Source organism: Triturus cristatus, chromosome 5_2, assembly GCF_964204655.1.
Source record: "Triturus cristatus chromosome 5_2, aTriCri1.1, whole genome shotgun sequence".
Taxonomy (NCBI): Eukaryota; Metazoa; Chordata; class Amphibia; order Caudata; family Salamandridae; genus Triturus; species Triturus cristatus.
Genome location: NC_140588.1, coordinates 725,880,796 through 725,899,831, shown reverse-complemented (window position 1 = coordinate 725,899,831; position 19,036 = coordinate 725,880,796). Strand labels below are relative to the sequence as shown.

General features: G+C 44.9%; 1 protein-coding gene across 2 annotated transcripts in view; it reads left to right on the top strand.

The window, feature by feature from the left end:
* The window catches only part of SH3BGRL (SH3 domain binding glutamate rich protein like), a 266,619-nt gene extending 262,518 nt beyond the window's left edge, over window positions 1–4,101 (top strand). For both annotated transcript variants that reach the window (XM_085607829.1, XM_085607830.1), the window contains one exon: window positions 1,559–4,101. In XM_085607829.1, the coding sequence (XP_085463955.1) occupies window positions 1,559–1,591 (33 nt within the window). In that variant the 3' untranslated portion in view covers window positions 1,592–4,101. The remainder of the gene's footprint in view (window positions 1–1,558) is intronic.
* The last annotated feature ends 14,935 nt before the right edge of the window (window positions 4,102–19,036 follow it).

Genomic DNA, 19,036 nt, shown 5'->3' with positions numbered 1-19,036 from the left:
TATTGACAGGGCCTGACTGGGAACCAAAATCGGCCCTGGCAAAGTGCTCGGCCAGCCCCCCCAGGGCTTGGGGGTGCCGCCGAGCTCTTTGCCAGGGCCGGTTTTCGGCCGATGTTGTTACAGGTCCGATTTGGCAGCTATGCTGCAAAAACGGCCCTGTAACCAAAAACGGCCCCCAGGGGCACAAAACCGGCCCCCACCCGTGTGGCGCACCGGGGGATTGCGCGGTGCCCGCTACGGCCAGCCCGGCCCTGGATTTTGATGCGAGGAGAACGGCCAGGAGAGTGCTGGAGGGCCACAAGCAGACTGCTGAGGACAGGGGCGAGCAGGAAGTCCTGGGACATGCATACGAAGGGAAGCCCAGGAAATGGTATGGACAGAGAGTTGTGGGAGGTGCAAAAGCTGAAGAGGTACATAAGGGGCATGAGATGAGGCGCAAGCAGGGAGGTAAGGGGACCTGAGTAGGAAAGCATATGGGGCAGTCGGGGTACAAGAAAGAATGGTAAGCAAGCACAGAAGAGCATAGGCCCGTACCCACGTGCATAGAGGAATTATGGTTGGCACTGGGAGGCTTGCAAGATACTGTGCAGCCAAGAGAGGCTAGTGCTGGCTCAGTTTCATTGAAGCAATAGGAGCCTTGAGAGGAAAGGCTAGTACAGGAAGCAGAGCCAGAACTCCCACACCTAGCCATCCCAAACTACACTGTCGGAACTAGATCACATGTGCAGGTGATGGTACCACAAGGGAGAACAGACATCTGCTGCTTCCATGTATAGAGACATTTTGTCGACAGTTGGCGGGATATGTGCAATCCACAATCCCTGTATTCTTCTGGGTCTCTAGTTTTCAGAAATGTCTGTGGTTGGTAGGTTTCCGCAGTGCCGACTGATCCTAGCTATCAATTTTGCTCCTCTGAATAACACTAGGCATGGCTGCATATTTTCCCTTTCCTACCCCATGCGAAATGCGTGGCCACATGTGCATAGTACAGTTTTCATATTGAATAGTGCGAGAAACGTATTTTTTTAAGAATGGAAAATGGCTTCATAAAAAGGTTTATGTTGAGGTCATGTGGGAAGCTCTACACAGGAGATGCTCTTTTTTATCTCCCACTTTTTCATGCTGAGGTAATTTCCTTATGTTTAAGTAATGTATGGTGAATATTGTTAATATATGCAGTTGTCCAAAATCACACGCTCGACCGCCACTTCCTTTTTTGAATATGCACCAGTCATTTCACAGAGGAAGTTAGACTTTTAACCCAGTTCTGCTTCTTTGCATTGCACAACCGCCTCCCGGCGCGCATTTCCTGCATTGAGCAGGTCAATGTTTCCATTGCTCAACAATATTCTACTGTAGTGTGAACTAGAACGCACCATACTGTGCATCTTGGCTATAGTTTTTTTTTGCTTGTGATATAAATGTATTTAGAAATTTAATACTATTTGATGTGACCCTGAAAATGCACCACGGGGAATTGGAATTGACCAATTAGAGGAGTAATGGGAACGCATCTGTTTTTTCCATATGTCTCACAGTTTCTCCTTATTTTTTCCAGGAAGCCATAGCGCTGGAGAAGCTGAAAGCATAATCTTCCAAGACCCCTGGCTGTGATACAAAGGGAATCTCTGCAGCTTTTACAAATTAGCACATATGTCTCTGCTTCAAGACTCTATTTTGAAATGTTATAACACACTCCCGTCATAATCGACTATAGCCAATCGTAGAAGAATCGGACACAAATTCAGACCCATGGAGCTGCAAGCGCGAGTGGAGAAGACACAACCATGATAAAGTATCAATCCAACGATGAAGACGATGGGCTTATATGAAGTCTCCTCATCTGTGCCTAAAACGTATACGTCTGTTTCAGGCAAAGAGAAACAGTTTATTTTACTGAAGGAAAAAAATATATTGACAGAATCAGTCTGCAAGTTAAAAGGACCTGAGAGAACAGTGTAGGTCTTAGCTAGTACAGGGCAGTGCCAAAGCATCTTTGTTCTAGACCAGTGTCTTCCGCAGCAACAAAGCGATAGCTTCTGTGATCACTCCTGGTAAATGCTACTTTTCTGGGCTATCTGGGATGGTGTGTCCAACCAGTGTAATGCCTGCTCAGTTTTCATTGTGATATCGAAGTGAAGACATTATGCCACAAAGTACTATCAAGTAAGCGTTCTACAAGGGCATTGAAACTAGGAAGCAAGTATGCGCTTACTGAGTTTATCAGCCTGCTCACCAACGTCTGCACACAGCCTGTGTCCACCCACAAGAGCCTGGACAGGCTTCTGGCAGCAATCACTTGCTTTCCTGAATAACAGCGAAAGGACTTCATTTTGCGTCATTTCTTTGCTGATACAGTCTGGCACTGAGAATATCTCTTCCTGCTCATGTAGGTCTGGCTAATAAGCTGGATAAGCGGGTTTCCATTTTTAATGCATCTAGGCCAAAGAACTTAAAATCTTTTAAAGGAAAATATTGTTTGATATTTCTAACGTTAGACAAGTAGATCTGTACAGTACTTTCTTGATGTGTTTCAGTGCTGTCAGGTTCAGAGGAAATTCAAGTGCATTAAAATTATGCACAATTGTGCCTTCTCAAGTGCCATGTGTCCTGAGCCCAAGGTTGCCTTGAGGGGCACTGCACATCTGCACTACCCAAATATAGCAAAACAACCCTGCCTTGCTAAGTATATTATAAGATATTAATGTGTATTAAGCTTCATTACTCCATCATTCCAAGTGCCACAACTACATTCCCAACTTACAGTGGTTAATGAGTGCTTGTAGACTTTCTTGCTAACATTCCATTGGCATTCATTCCAGGTTCGTCAGCGGCAGTGGATTCCTAGTGGAGAAATCCAGATTAGGCTAAGCACATATTGTCACACCCCTTTGATATGCAAAACCATGGAATGTAATAATAATAAAAAAAACACCTGTTGACTGTAAGACAACACACTACTTATGCAAGGAAAGTCTTTCACAGCACCTTGATCCTTGGTTTTTCTTTCGGTTGGAGCTTGTTTTAATATACGTCGGCCACCGTATGTAGAGTTGTCCATTGTGTCAGCAGACTCCCCCTCCCCGCTCACCAGAGCGGCTACTTCCTTTTTCTACCTCCAGGGCAGGGGCCAATTCAGTTTAAAAAAAAGGTGACGGCAAGACTGCCTTCACATTTTTTATCTGAAATCAAACCACCAAAGTGGTATTCTGTCTTCGCAAAAAGCAAAATCAATGTCCGCAACATGATGGGAGCTTTCTCCACGCATGTCCACTTTGACTGGAACACAATGGTTTAAATTGTGAATTTGTACATGAAAAAAACCCAATGGAAATGGGCCTAGAGGATGGACCTAACAAGGGTAAGCCCTCCAGTGAGTGTTGTGCGTCACCATCGGGTCCACTCCACTGATTTCCTAGCAGCTGAGCTAGAGGTGGCTTTGTCAACTGAAGAACCACCCTCTGTCTCACCCTGGGTGCGAGAGAAGGGCAGATGGGAGTGATAGCGATCTCATACCGCCCACCTCTAAATGAGGTAAACATCATTAAAATGTAGTGGCCTTAAATATCAGTATTTTGTTAACTCTTAACAAGTTTCTGTTGATTTTAGCTCATGAAGACTATAGTTGAGCAACTGTCATTGGATTGGTTTATCTGCTTTTCAGGTGGTAGTAAGGTTTAGGTGCCGCTATGACCACGTTTTTATTTACTATTCGTCTGTCAAATTTAATAGGAAATAATGTAAAAGGAAAGCACATTTTTTTGTGTTTGAGGGTTATTTTTTAAAATACGTGATTTGTTTACTTAGCCATGCAACACATAGTATGTCTAAGTACAGGACATGTGAAGAACATTATATTTGGTTATTAAAATTATGTAGGTAATATTTTCAAACTGTATTTTTCTAATGCTTACATCACTGATTGTTCATTGCCTACTTAGAAGTGGCTGTTTATGAAGGTTCTTTGGTGACTGGACTCCCTTTCACCTCAGCCTCTCCTACTTAGCAAATAAAACTGTATTCTCGTTACCTGCAAAGTATATTTTGCTTGCATATTTAACAATGAATTTATCATTCCAATAAATCTATGGTTGAAATTTCCGAGAGAAGGCATACGCTTCATTTTTCTGCTTGCACGATTTTATTTTCTTAATTGTTTACTCACAGGATGTAGTGGAATGTCTTCCAAATTGTAACCAGTGGGAAATGAAAAAATACAACGTTCACCTGCACCTTTACTGGCAGTTCTTGTCAATTACATTGAAATTAGTGCTCAGGGCTGGTAAACTGAAGCGTCTGGGCATCGGTGCCCTGGATGTACTCTTGGATTGAGTGCAAGTTCTTGCTGACTGAATTGCTCCATCTTAACAGACCCCACCGTTTGCACTCCTTCTGGTCGTCTGATTGCCAGTGTTATGATTGCTGTTCCAGTTGCTAGCTCACTTATTTGGTGTAAATATAAGTGGAAAAGAGTATGACTGGTGGTAAAAGCTTACAAAGGTTCTGCTGGTATCACTACATTTGATTGCGTTTCAGTCTGTTATTTCACTCGACTTCTAGTTAGTTGGCCAACGTTGTAGTTAAGCTTTCAAAACGAAGACTGAAATGCTGCTACATCTCAACGCGTTTCGCCAACCTCACTTCCCTGCGCTCTTCTCTCCCTAATACCATCACAGACACAGTGCGTCATTTGTAAAGGTGGTTGTGCATGGAGGGCACCAGTACTCCTTGTTGGGGAACCGGACTTAAACTTTTCATCATTTGGCTATGACCCAGAACACGAGTGGAAAAAACAAGCATGTGCAATGCAATAGGTCTCGCATTTACATGAGTTTGAGCTGTTGACATTGCAAATAACAATGCCTTTTTTTTTTGTTTTCGTTTTTAAAACATAAATAAAAGGCATTGTCATTTATAATGCCAATAGCTTAAACTTGCTTAAATGCGAGACCTATTGCATTGCAATGGGCCTTAGAGAGAGGGAGGGAGGGAGGGAGAGAGAAAGCAAGCAGAAGTTGTGTATGGTAAACCGGTATTTTGTGGGAATGGTGGTAAAATGATACGGGCAACAATAAAAGAAGTTTAAAAAGGCATGTGTATGGAGATATAAGAATGCAGAAGGGGGCGGAAATATTATAAAACAAGCATTGGCAAAGCCAATAGGTCTCGCTTGTGCGACCTTATAAGTATTTAGTTATGCACCACAATATCCTTGGTACAACAGTTGATGTTGGTGCACCAAGGAAATTGTGCTGCATAACTAAATACTTATAAAGTCCCAAAGCGAGACCTATTGGCTATGCCAATCCTTTTTTTATAGGCCTCTAGGTGAACTGCAATTCGCCTGTAATAGGGAAATTAGAGATAGGCTTTTTTCAAGAGACTGTAGGTTCCATGTTATATAAGAGAATCATGCAAAAGACATTATGATACTAGTATCAATGGTACATGTGAGAACAGCTCAACTAAACCCCAGTAAGTGCCCTCAGTAACAGGGCCACATATTAGACTGCAATTGGACGTTTTCACAGTCAATATAACCACTGACAGACTAGTGAACAACTCTGGGTGACCACATCCATCCATCGTGGTAAATACTGCTGTCTTGTTGCACATTCATTTCATCAATCATTTACTACTGGCTAGGGGTTGGGAGCAGTATCAATATTAACTCTGTACTGATAGCAAGTATATTTTACTGCTCCATAAACAAATCACACAGATGAACGGCTGAAATCTCAGAACTCAAATACATTAAACAAAGGCATGATATATGCCATATTACTGGGCCATCACAGGACCCACAGCACGAGCCACCAACGACCACCATATGCAATTTGTCCCCCTTCTCCACCCAAACTCGGACAAAGTGCATGCCTACGAAAAAGAAGATAAATACTGAGGAACTGGTACATTTCTCCAGTCTCGGGCCTCACATCGTACACAAGGAACTGCTAAATCCTTCCAGTCACAGACATCAAGATCATACATGCACAAATCAATGAATTAGGAACAGCTTACTCAACAGGAAACTTAACAGACCACAATGCCCATAAGACAATACTCATAAAACACAATTTGAATAAGGCTCCTGCCTGTGTGAACATCTCAGAGTAAAGTCACTGAAAGAGATGCAAGGCCATGCCAATCAGAGAACGTGTGCTATACAAACACGAAAACCTGGGGAACAAACTGGCTTGGCATGTTTTTTACTAGGACGCACCACCTTCTTGTGTTAGTGAGCTTCACACAGATGCTCACTGTAGGAAATAAGAGGTCTCCGGGGAAAACATCTGTGCACAGCGTCACTTCTCAGAACGTGTGCAAGGCCTGAAAATACAGATGTGGAACTACTTAAAGGAGGAAACAAGCTATAACAAGCATTGGCATAGCCAATAGGTCTCACTTTTGGGACCTTATCAGTATTTAGTTATGCAGCACAATATCCTTGGTGCAACAACATCAACTGTTGCATGGCTAAACACTTATAAGGTCCCAAAGGCGCGACCTATTGGCTATGCCAATGCTTGTTTAAAGGAGGCCTCGAAACGGGTCTCTATTGGGCTCTGTTTTGTGCCCTGGCACAGGTGGTGTGTTTTTTCCCCGGACTGCAGTGACAGCAGGCACATGATGTGCGCGTGCTCACACTGCTCACTTCTCACTAGTGGAGAAGTTATGGCATTACGTCATCCCAGGTGAGCCTTGTAGGGGAAGGGAAATCCTTTAAAGAGAGTAATTTTCTCTCTGGATTTCCCTTCTCTTTTAGAAACGCAGGAGCAGCAACATTGTGATGGTGTCACCAGGGCCTTTAGTAGAAGCCTTTACAATATTATATATAAGCCATAGTTGCTGCTTATTTATCTTATGCAACTAACAACCATTGACAAAGCCAATAGTCCTGACTTGTTGTAGGTATGATGTTACTTGTTGTATCATATATCCAGATGCAATGACAGAAACAGCATAATACAAGTCGGGCGGCACACTATGCTAAGCACTGATTTTTAGCTTATGTGTTTTTAAGCCACACCCTTAATTACATTGGCCACGCCCGTTTGAGAGACCGCCCAGTTTTTTCATCCCATTAAAAGCCCTGATCACGTCAAACTCGTTATCGTGCTGCAACTAATCGGCAGAACTTTGTCTTGAATACTTACTTTTGCCAGTGGGAAGGGCCCACTGCCCTGATAACTCATTTTGCTCAGTGTTCTCAGTCTCTGGATGGCCCTGCCAAGTATCGTAGGCCTAATCCTCAGCTCTTGCCCTGTGTAAGTTACAAATACAGCATTTACCACCTGCAGCTCACGATCCTGCCGCAAACCGAGCTGTTCTCGTTGGAGCTGCCAACTCCAAGCAAAGTTACTGAAACAGGAACACGAACCATCGTCATTTTTTGTTTTGTTTTATTTCATCCCTTCCGTCTTGGGACTGGGGTGGGGGGGGGGGGGAATAAAAGGCGACTTTACTTCCAACTTACCCATTAGAAGAAGAAAGCTCTTACTTGAAGCGCATTCTTGGCAGATGTCAGTTGAAATCTCTGCTTCTGGAGTATACAGCTGATGTCTAAGCCTGTTGGCATGTGACATGGAAATACGGCATGGTATACATTAGTGATTTCCCCAGTGTTTGCACCAGGTAGCAGTGCGCCAAGAAGAGTGGTCTTTATCTCTCGGCGCCGCTCTTTGAGGAGCGCTGGGGAGAGGCTGTGGGTGGAAATTACTTCAGTCTGAGGAAGAATCCATTTACCAGATGCGCTCGTCTTACATCCTTCAGACAATGCCCTGTCTTACAGAGGCATTTTTGATTAATGTTTTATAAACAGTTTTCAGCATGACAGCCTAACGTCCCCAGCAAATGCATGCACAGTGCGGCGTGCGCACTTCCGTAAAGGCAGATACCGGCTCCATAAGCCGCCTCGCTTCCTGTCGAGCGTTGGGGACGCGGGGTCGGTGCTTCAGAGCATTCCAATGAATTCCCTTCATTTATTTTGCCGGCAAGGCAAACCTCGTTCCATATTGACGTTGTTGATGGTGATCTGTGACATATTTCACACATGACTTCTAACTTGGATTTCTACTCCGCTGCAACTATGTCACGTTCAGATCACATTAAATAATTGTGAAAAATGTGTAGTGCTATTCATGAGTATAATTCTCAGAGATTAAGATACTTATTTTCATGTAACTGTTAAGAACTTTGCAGCCAGCAGATGTCACTAAAAGCCTTTCTCTCTCACGTAGCAGGAGAATGTGCTTAGTTATGAAATCCGGGGCCAAACAATATTACCGTAATTTTGGTGACTTCACAATATTCATGTTACTCGAAATTCCTGAAAGTATGTTGCGGCCGTGAAAGTTATCGCGATCAAGCGCGGCGCGCGATGCGCTTAATGAGCATGACGAGGAAAGCCATATGGCGCCTCTGCTCATAAGCGCACGCCCGCACACAAGCACGCAAGCTGTAGGCCGGCCATGGTAGCATTTTTTGAAGCCCTTACTAAAAGTCTCGCCAGATCAGCGCATTCGCTGGGTCAGGCGAGACCTAAAAAGCAACTCTTGCTTGCCTTAGCAAATCGCTGAACACACCATATCAACCTTGAAAGAAAGGAGAACACGAAAGAAGATCCGTTGTTGACACAAAAGAAACATTTAAAAGTCGAAGAAACATAAAAATTAGGTTCTTTTTCACACAATCAGTACAAGAGGAACCGCAATACACGCCATAAGAAATGTTGTACACAAATGTTTAGTATGTGAACGTTGACATACACTCTACATATGGACGAAGGGTAGTGTCAGGCCAATCACTATATAACAAGATTTTTTTCCAAGGGGCAATAAGCCATTAGCAAGACATAATCAAACTGCCAGGTTAAAAACAACGGTTATGAGTACCAATGCTACTTTGTAAGTTTGGTTTAGGGGAAATTTGCAAATGGTATTTGTGCCACTTCAGGAAATGTCCATTTGGGTTTTTATGTGGCAAATAACTAGTAATGGAGTGGGGGGGCCGAAGCATGAGGGAATAGAACACATAACAGAGCGGAAACCAGTATCTTTGATTAATTCAACCATTCCATCATCCATCGTTTGTTGTGCTGCCCAGGAGAAGCGATTAATGAGCTCCTGAGTATCGACCTCTTAATTTCGCATAGTAATGGTCCCTGCTATTTCTGACTTATTCCAAACCACCCACAAACTCCTATAAAATATACGACATCTTGGAGTCCCAAACGGGATGCGCTTACTTCAGCCATACACGAAGGTTGCTTCGGTACAGCGATGTCGTTTAAACTGTTGGCCTTGGGCACTACAAGCCCAGATTACCAAGTTCTTAAGAAACATTGGACCTTCGGAGATCAACGGTGTAAAGGTCATTGAAGATTAACGGAGCTAACTGTCCACAGTAATACCACAAGACAGAACACACCATGGGCGGAAATCCACGTGTTGTAATGCATGTATTAGGATAATAAATGCTGTTCACGCAACGTTTCATTTGACTGGGGCAATACAATATTTATTGGACAATCGACCCTTCCCATTGAAACAAGTACTTGGCCTAAAGCTATTAAAATACGACAATATCCATAAAATGCACACCGAAACATGGAATGCGTTCAACATATTACATTAGCCAGACTAGGTAGGATGCAATTAACCCGTTCTGAGTACGGTATCTTGAGCCAGCTCACCTGCCTTCGACTGACAGATGTGGGACAAGCCTATGACATTTCTATAGGAGGCTGCTAGAAATTATGGCTCCCACCCTTGAAATGCTGACCGCATCGGGTGCAATAGGTTATGGCACTGTATAGCAATGGTGAGGACAATGTCCATTCATCTCAGAGCCACGGCGAAAAGATAAAATGATGGGCAGCCGAAGAGACATGCGCTCTCTTTCTTGTTGTCTGCCTTCCTGGACATGGTCAAGTGTGCTCGTTTTCTCAATGTGGAACTTCTTTTCATTTCCCAAACAGCAGGCACCACTGTTAGTTTAGGAATCATGAAAAGATTTCGGGAAAGAACATGGTGTGTGGTATGTGATGGGTGCTTACTGCAGCAATGTGTCTGTTGGAGACAAACAAGCAGGCGAGACAACAAGCTAAAATCATGGAAACAGTGCAAATGCACACAAGTACATCTACAGCAAGGCCTCCGGAGCCGTGAACTTACGCGGATCGGCGCAGTGTCTATTGAACTGGCAGAGCACAAGCTGCCATTTTTCTGGATCAAAATGTCAAACACTGCTAGAAAACCTTTACTGCCTAATGCCCAAGTTCAACTGAAACTGGAACCCCTCCTGCAGTGCAGTGTTTTCTTGGACTCTAGAATACTTAGAAAGATGAACAGAAAGACAGCACTTGAGCAGAATAACTATGTGACAAGGCCCAACACCCCAGTGCCCTTGTTAATGCCCTAATAATGCGTATTTCAATTATAACGATGTATTACAATATTCGAGAATTCCGGGCAGCAAACGTCTCCAAACTTCGTCACAGAGGAACATCGACAAGCCAGGTAAAATAAATAAGATCCAACCCTGCAAACACCCTTTACTCCCTCCCCTACCAGCCCCCACCCCCCTCGCTCTCTTGACAGCAGTAAAAGACAGCAGTGTTAAAGGAATATGTGCAGGTCTGAGGCCGATGTTCTTACCATGTCTGGGGGGACAGAGGCGTTGGACATCTTGATGGCAAGATCCTGGCTAAGAGCTTCGGCTACACAGTGACCAGGCGAGTTTCAAAAGAAAGAAAAAAGCGCGCGCGCCTCGCGCTGAAAGGAGGCAGCAGAGGGAGGGGAGGGAGGAGGGGGAATCGCCCAAACGTGCATGCGTTGCCATGCAAAGCAATGCAATGCGTGCACGTTTTTGGCAGCAAACCTGAAGCGATTTCTAAAGGTCTCTTTTCCTATGCAGCGCATGCGTGCTGCGTAGGCGAGACCTAAACAGTAGGCGATGTGTGAATACGGGGTATGAGCATGCGAAACAGCAAACAAAATATTATTGTGAAGTGTAATAATGCATAAGGGGTAGCAGGCAGCCAGTGAGCGTAAATAGGGGTGAAATTAGTATGCAAAATAGGAAAGTAAGTATTATAGGGCAAGTGTATAGCTGAAAAATAATACAGAAGGGGCAGCAGTGAGGCAGCAAGCTAGTGAGTTGGACGTGTGATTATGCCGTGCGCTGGACATGTGCATATACATTTTAAAAAGTATCCCAGGAAGGGCGCATATTTAATGTTGTTTGAGTTGTGGTAACGCCGCTGCAGGGAGCTAGCGAGCGAGTGAGGCGGACCTATGATTACGCTGCATGCTGTAGATGTGCATATGTATTTAAAAAGGTATTAGAAGATGTGAGCAGATGTTCTGTGTTTTTATAGCTATATAATAGTGCACTAGGTGCGGCAGGCAGCTAGCGAGTGTGAGTATGGGCTAAATTAGCATGTTAAACATTAATAAGTATTATAGGAGAAGTGTATAGGGGATCAATAATACACAAGCGGCGGCAAGGAGCCAGTGAGCGAGCAGGAATTGTCATTAGTGTGCGTGTTGTTGATGTTTATATGCATTTTAAAAAGTGTCAGAGGACGCGTGGACATCTACTGTGTTTTGATAGCTATATAATAGTGCAGAAGGGCGGCAGACAGCTAGCGAGTGTGAGTACGGGCAAAATTAGTATGCAAAATATTAATAACTATTACAAAAGAAGTGTATAAGTGAATAATAATATATAAGGTGCGGCAGGGAGCTAGCAAGCAAGTGAGCAAGATTCGTTATTATGATGCGCACGGTAGATTTGTATATGTATTTAAAAAAGTATTAGAAGACATATGCACATGTCCTGTTATTTGATAGCCATCAGGCGCGCAACACCCATTGGGCTCACCGGGCTTCAGCCCCCCCCCGTCATGTGTGTCAGCCCGGCTGAGACAGCCTCGCGGGCTGGCGTCTGTGTAATTGCAGCCGCACCTGAGTACTTCACGGGTCTTTAAAAGACCATTGACACGTTAATGAGGCTTTTGTTGCGTTTTCGCCCCTTCTTACAGCCACTCTGCCTATGGCTGGAAGACTTAGCCCCCCCCGAAATCTTTTTCAGCCCCCCCCGAAATTTGGCTCTAGTTGCCCGCCTGATAGCCATATAATAGTGCAGAAGAGGTGGCAGGCAGCCAGCTGGTGTGAGTACGGGCTAAATTAGCATGCAAAACAAAAAGATAAGTATTACAGGACAACTGTATGGCTGAACCATAATACAGAAGGGGTGGCAGAGAGCCAACGGGCGAGTGAGCAGGACGTGTGATTACAGTGTGCGCTGGACACGTGTGCGAGGAAGAAGGAGGAGGCGTGTTAATGTGCTGTGTGCCGTATGCATGCACATGTCCTGTCTTCTGAGTTCTGCTAACGGAGCGATACACGTGCACAACTGCTGTTTGTATGTGTGCAGATATTTAGCGTGCGTGGCGAGAAGCTGAGCAGCATTGGAGTAGCAGTTGAAACTGTAAGTTTGTGGTAAACAATGAGTAAGTGTGTGGCACGTGGTGTGCAGAGGTTTGGGGCTAGCGTTACGCAAAACAAAAATTACTTAACAACAGCATGCGATGAAAGGAAAAGGGATGTATATAGACAGGCAAAGATGAAATGAGCGAGTAGCAGTTTGGTGATAGTAAGGCGCTATTGTGTGGAAATGGGACGGTGTATAATAAAAGAAACAAGCATTTACAATGCAACGGTCTCGGCATTGGTAAAGTTAGAGCTATTGGCATTGCTCATGACATTATTTTTGTTAATGTTTTTGTTTTTAAAACATTTAAAGAAACGGCATTGTCATGAGCAATGCCAATAGCTCTAACTTTAACAATGCCGAGACCGTTGCATTGTAAATGCTTGTTATAATACTAAAAACATTTAAGCAGTGTTTGTGAAAAGGAGCAATCCGCAAATGTGGGCCACTTTTTGTTAGGGTGCCCTGGCCTAAACTACAAAAACTCCTACATAGGCCCATATGTAGGACTGGGGGCGTGTTTCACTTGAGTTTCTAGAAATAAAAAGTTTTTGCTTAAAAATGCCTGGAAGTAATTTTAGCCATTTTATAAAAAAAAACTATAAAACTCTAGTAGGTAGGAAACTATAAGTCCTGGCATTCACTGCCAGGCAGTTGGAATGTTTTCATGGTTTTGTGTGTAAAAGCCATGCTGGCCGCAACTGTGTAATAATAAAATAGACGCTTGCTCCTAAATGTCAGGGTATAACTGACCGAGCGCCTCGGTGAGAGCTGGGTGCTTGTCTCCCTGGCAGTGGCGTTGCTGTCCTCTGTGTGGGGGAATGCTTTGCCATGCAGTACAACGATAAGCTTTTACAGCCCGACATGAAAGGGCACCGACGTGACAACGAACAAAAGCCTCCACCCCCTCCTGCTTGCTGGGGGCAGGCCGAGCAAAGCAAACTTCACACAAAGCTGCTGCAGCTGAAGTGAGTCACAGAGACGCGAGGCAAATGCAGAGTAAAACAGTCTCAGGTTTTTGCCACTCACCCATTGACAATACAACTGATTTCCTGTAAAGGGTGATTCACACGAGGGACAGATGCGCGTGAGTCCCAGCGTTTAAAATGTAGGTGGAGGAACATTTTGTGTGTTAGTCAATTAACAGAGGGGGCAGAGCCTTATGCAGTGCTGACACCGAGCGTGGTGACTTATAGTTTAATCGCACAACTCTCAGGACCCTAGGCGCTAAATTCTCGAAAGGGGAGGACATTAGAAGTAGTTACTTATGGCTTTGGGCGCTGTTTGGGGTGGAAGCAGGAACGTTTCCCCATACACAGAACAAGGAGCAGCAAGTAATGTTTCAGATGTGGGTATTGCGCCGGGATGGGGGTTATCTAGGCGCTTGTGCAGTACACGGAGATGAAATGGAGAGCGACAGGAAGCTATGACAGGTAATGTGGATTGAAGACTTGGCTGCCGCCCACCCAGGGGGGCACGAGCAGTAAAGCGGTGCGGATAGTTGGGCCACCCCCCTCCCCCCACAACAAGACGAAGTGAAGCAAGCAGCCGCAAACATTCAGCATACACTACCGTGTAGAATACATATTTTCTTTTGGGGTGGGGGGAGGGGGGGGGTACAGGGTTGTCTCTACAGTGCGACATACAAGGATAGATACACTGATTTATGCAAGTTGACTTTCAGCACAGTGTAGTTTGAAACATAGCTTCGTGAGGGGAGTACTTTATACACTACGACATGCAGTGCGACTCATAGGAGTGAATGCACAAGGAAGTTAACTGCGATTGGCTAGGCGATATATTATGCAATATTCAATGCGACCTCTGTGCAGCCCGTTACACACACAGTGCATGAACAAGTCATGCGAAAGTCAGGATTTAAACAGTTGTCATGATTATATTTTGCCAGGGGGCTGGCTACCTCACAAATAAATGCATGTCCCAAGCGTGGGAACAAAACACGTATTTTAACACTTTCACTCCAGACACCCGTGGGCCTTAACTTTATGAAATATCGGAACCCTCTGCGAGCATGGCTGCTGTGGGCGCAGTTCTGTCCTTTTGTATTTTTAATTTACATTTAGGCAGAAGACCTAGGCATTAAACAAATATCCCTGTTAAAGCCCCCCCCCGCCCCCTCGCCCCCGCCCCCCCGCCCCCGCCCCCCCGCCCCCTCGCCCCCCCGCCCCCTCGCCCCCCCACCCCCTCGCCTACCCACCCCCTCGCCTACTCCTTACCTGTAATTGCACACCTGCCCGCGGAGCAGCAAGCCCTACCTGCCGGTATCAGGAGAACGAACGGAAAGTCGGACTTTGTTTTGGTGTCTTCTGCTTTGTTCACATGACTTTCCCCATTACCACCAAGCCCCGCCCACTGCAGTCAGCATTTCCTTAGGACCGCAGTTTAAAGGGTCCGCGCTGCCGATCGTGGGCCAGGGAGGAGACGCGTGTGATCTGATTACGGACGTCAAGGAGAGAAGTGATTTACTACCCACCCTTAACTCACCCAGAAAAAACAGTTTGGTTAAATATGAGTGACGGGTGGACTTTACATCGGTTTTCAAATGAATTGGCTGAAAAGGCACAGTCGACAGCCAGCGTTCAAAGACAGTTGTGGGGAGGGAGCTGGTATACGCAGGGCTTGAAGTTGGCTGGGTCTCTTCGGGTCTGGGACCCTTTAGTAATTCAAAACGTACATTGAAACGTGTGCTCATATTCTTGTCCTGTGTTGGGTTCTGGAATAGAGATACTACGTGTAAGCGGTTCCTCGCAACTCTACTACTGCTACTTCGGGTGTTGGAAAATACTACGTGTAAGCGGTTCCTCGCAACTCTACTACTGCTACTTCGGGTGTTGGAAAAGCGTCTGCAATTCACAGGGAAGGTAAAAAACATGGTTTTTAGGTCTCTAACCCCCCCTCCAAAAACAAGCCGAGGGCACCGGAAGACACCACCGCCTTTCTCCGAGGCACAGCGAAAATGCCTCGGAGAAAGGGAGCCTCATTTTCGGATTTGGGGGCGTGTTTTGCTGTTGTCTCCTCCCTGAGACTTCTCGCAAAAAACACGCCCCCCGATCCGAAAAAGACGGGGCTTCAACGGAGTGACTGGACCTCTTCTCCAGTGGCTGGCCAGCATTTAAGAGGCCAGCCAATGGAGAACAGGAGAGAAGAGGGGCGGGTGCAAGCCCCTCTTCTCAATGACATTAAATCTCCGGACTTCCGGTCTGCCGACCAGATGGTCCCGAGACCTAAAAATAGGTAGGGGGTTGATGGTATGAGAAAAGGTAGGAGCGCGCAATGTAGGAAAAGCATAACGGGCCTTAAAAAGAATGAGGAAGGGAGCGAGCAAGAAGAGCGGCAGGGAGCCAGCGAGCGAGCAGGACGCATTACAAGACGCGTGCACATTTCCTGTCCTCCGAGTTATGCTAACGCCGCAAGCAAGAAGGAGGCGTGTTAACGTGCCGCGAGCCGTACGCGTGCCCATCTTCTGTCCTCCGAGTTGTGCTGATGACGCCATTGGCATGCATGACTTCTGTCCTTTCTACACGTGCACATATCCTGTCCCCCTTCGGCAACGAAGTCGACAACAATAGATCTCGCCAAGGCGCGCAGCGCATGCGCTGCGTCGCTAGGCGAGACCTAAAAACAAAGGGAGAACGGACGTGTATGTGAAAGATAGAAAAACACTCACAAACAGAAAACTGATGGTAAAAGAGAACATGCAAGAGTAAGATAGAGACCGGAAGTGTAGACGGCAGAGTGAGTGAAGAGAGGCATGAGGTGGAATCAAAACGAAGCATCCTTGGTATTATTCTATAGCTGTGTTCAACAATGCCAGCGGCAGTCTTCTCAGAAACATTTTGGAATCCTGTGGGCATCTTAGTGGGTGAGTTGCTCTTTTCAGTGCTGCCTATGTTGCCATCAAATGTCCCGTGCCAATGTCTTTATGGTATCCCAAAGCCCCCCTGGTATATGAACTGCCCCCCTTACCTCTCGCTGCAGAGGGGCATATTTGAAATTTGGGATGGGGGAAAAGGATCAGCTCACTTTAACCATTGGCTAAATCACTGTTTGGGGGCAAACTGCTTTTAGCCAGCCGTTTTCATCATTACCTATCTTGTTGAGTTATTTACATTAGCCTTTGCCCCACTTGAGCATACATCATGGGGCAAAGAGTCAGCCCACTTAAGCCATTGGCTTACATCACTGTGATTGAGGATAATTGGATGTTAGTCAGTGCCCTTCATCCTTGCCTTTATTATTGTCATTTGCATTAGCCTTTGTCTCAATTCAGCATGAGGCACAGGGTCGTCTCATGGCAACCATTGCCTAACTTCACGGTGATTGAGTGCATGGGGCTTTTAGCCAGCCCTCTTCATCCATGTTTATATTGTTTTGTCATTCACTTGTTTGCTAATGGTGGTGGTGGGAATTTTGTGTCTCTCCACACATTTCAGATCTTTCCGTCATAGAAATGTGAGGGAAAATGCATAATTTCAGCCAAAGTTTGAGGTTTGCAGGAAATTCTGTCACTCGATCCTGGAATCCCCTCTGTGTTGAGTTTTCAGAAATGCCTGCATTTTGTATGTTTCCCCCTCAGTGGCGAAAATGAGATGTCTCCATGTTGTATTTTGATGATTATTGTGTTGTGGCCGCTAAGCCCAGCCACTCAAGTGGAGTGCAGTTTTTATCAGAAGTTTGGAAAGACAAAATAGTAGATCATTTGTTATTATCAATTGACTCTCTCTCCATTTTTGACATCCAAATGTAAGCCAGTGTGCAAGAAAGAACACATTTTACAAAGTGCCCTATGAATCACAAAATAGTATGGGTAACTGCAAGTAAATTCAAAATTGTACAAATAACAACTATTCCTACACTCACACGGCATATTAATACAGTTCCTAGGTTTCTTCATACCCATTTTTAATTCAATACATTTTGCCATAAGATTTGATGCATTGTAGATACACAGTGAACAATCATTGTAAGCTACAGCCCAGCTGTTGGCTCTGAGTATCATATGTTTTGGACAGTCAACAAAAACTTTACATTCCTGGAATCAGAACGGTCTGCAAATCCACTTCAAGGCAAAAAATTACAGATGAAAACATCAGCAATTTCTTACTTATTTTCATAATTTTTTTATTTCTGATATATACTTCTAGCTGTAGATTCCTCACCTTTTGACTTTTCCCTAGGCATCAGCCTGGATCCGGAAACTTTCAGCAGTACCTCTACATGCTAGTAGGTGCTGCTGTGCAGATCCACACTGATGCTGTTCCGCACTGGAAATGATGTGCAGATCCTACATAGACGCCATTCCTGTGTGCTGATGTCTGTTCCTTTCTTTCCGTGTCACCAGATACAGACAAGGAGCTCCCGCTCGTCTCTTTAAGACACCATTTACCTCTTAAAATTGTAAAACTGTGTGCAAAAGAATGTCCTCTCCCAAAATAACCAGTTTTAAACCTTTTTGGGACTGTCGCACCATCAGGTTTGCCTCTGGTGCCTGGAGTTAAGTCACGACCCTAAGGCCTGCAGTATTTGTGCATCGATGAATCGAAGGGGCATCTAAGACCATCAGGCCCACCTCTACATTGCCAACACCGGAAGATTCTGCGATGAGACCTTCTCCAAGTCAAAAGCTTGATCCCGGTCCCTTTCCAGACCCGGAAGTCACAGGAGTTGTCAGAAATAATGCTTTATTTCGGTCACAAGGACCATATAAATAATAAAACCAAAAATACGCCATTACAAGAGTCCTCACTAAACTAATATTACAGAATAAAAGACCACACAAGGATATAAAGAAATTAAAATACACCAGGAAACACACCCTTCCCCCCCCCTAGAACGTCATGCACCGGACATACTGGCTCCTCTACCCCAATACATTATATCACATATATCATACAATTCCACAAATCAACTGGATTGAATAAAGTGCAAGTGCTACAAGTGACAAACCATGTTAAAAACAAGTTAAAATCATCTATGCCCGAGGGTATATCCACGATACAGAGATATGAACCATGCAAACGTTACCATAGCAAAACCTCATAGAGTGGACATGGGGCAAATAGAGAATCACAAGATTTTACAGCGATACAAGGACCGTGCAGGGTGTCCGAGGAGGGCAGTCATCTGGGCTATTTCCAAATCACCCAGCACTGAATAGCCGGCTGCAAGTTAATTTGTTTCCACGCAATGCAAGAGCAGACATACACTATTGCGGGAGGCCCAGACATTTCCTAATCATTCCCACTGCAAGTAGAAGTCTACTCAAGCAAAATACTGTTACTCTGCTCTTGTCCGAACTAAGAATTTGGATAGAAGGGGAATAATGCCGGATGATTGTCTCTTTGTAATGTGTGTGTGATGTAAATTGCATCCGACACTTCACACTGGTATGAGTGGTGCTATAAAACTAAATGAATCAGAGAGACAGTGGTTATGGAGACTTGAGGGGCAATGTTAAAGGGTGCTAGTGAAGGAATCTGTGTCAGAGTAGGTCATTGAGGGGGCGCCAGAAGACATT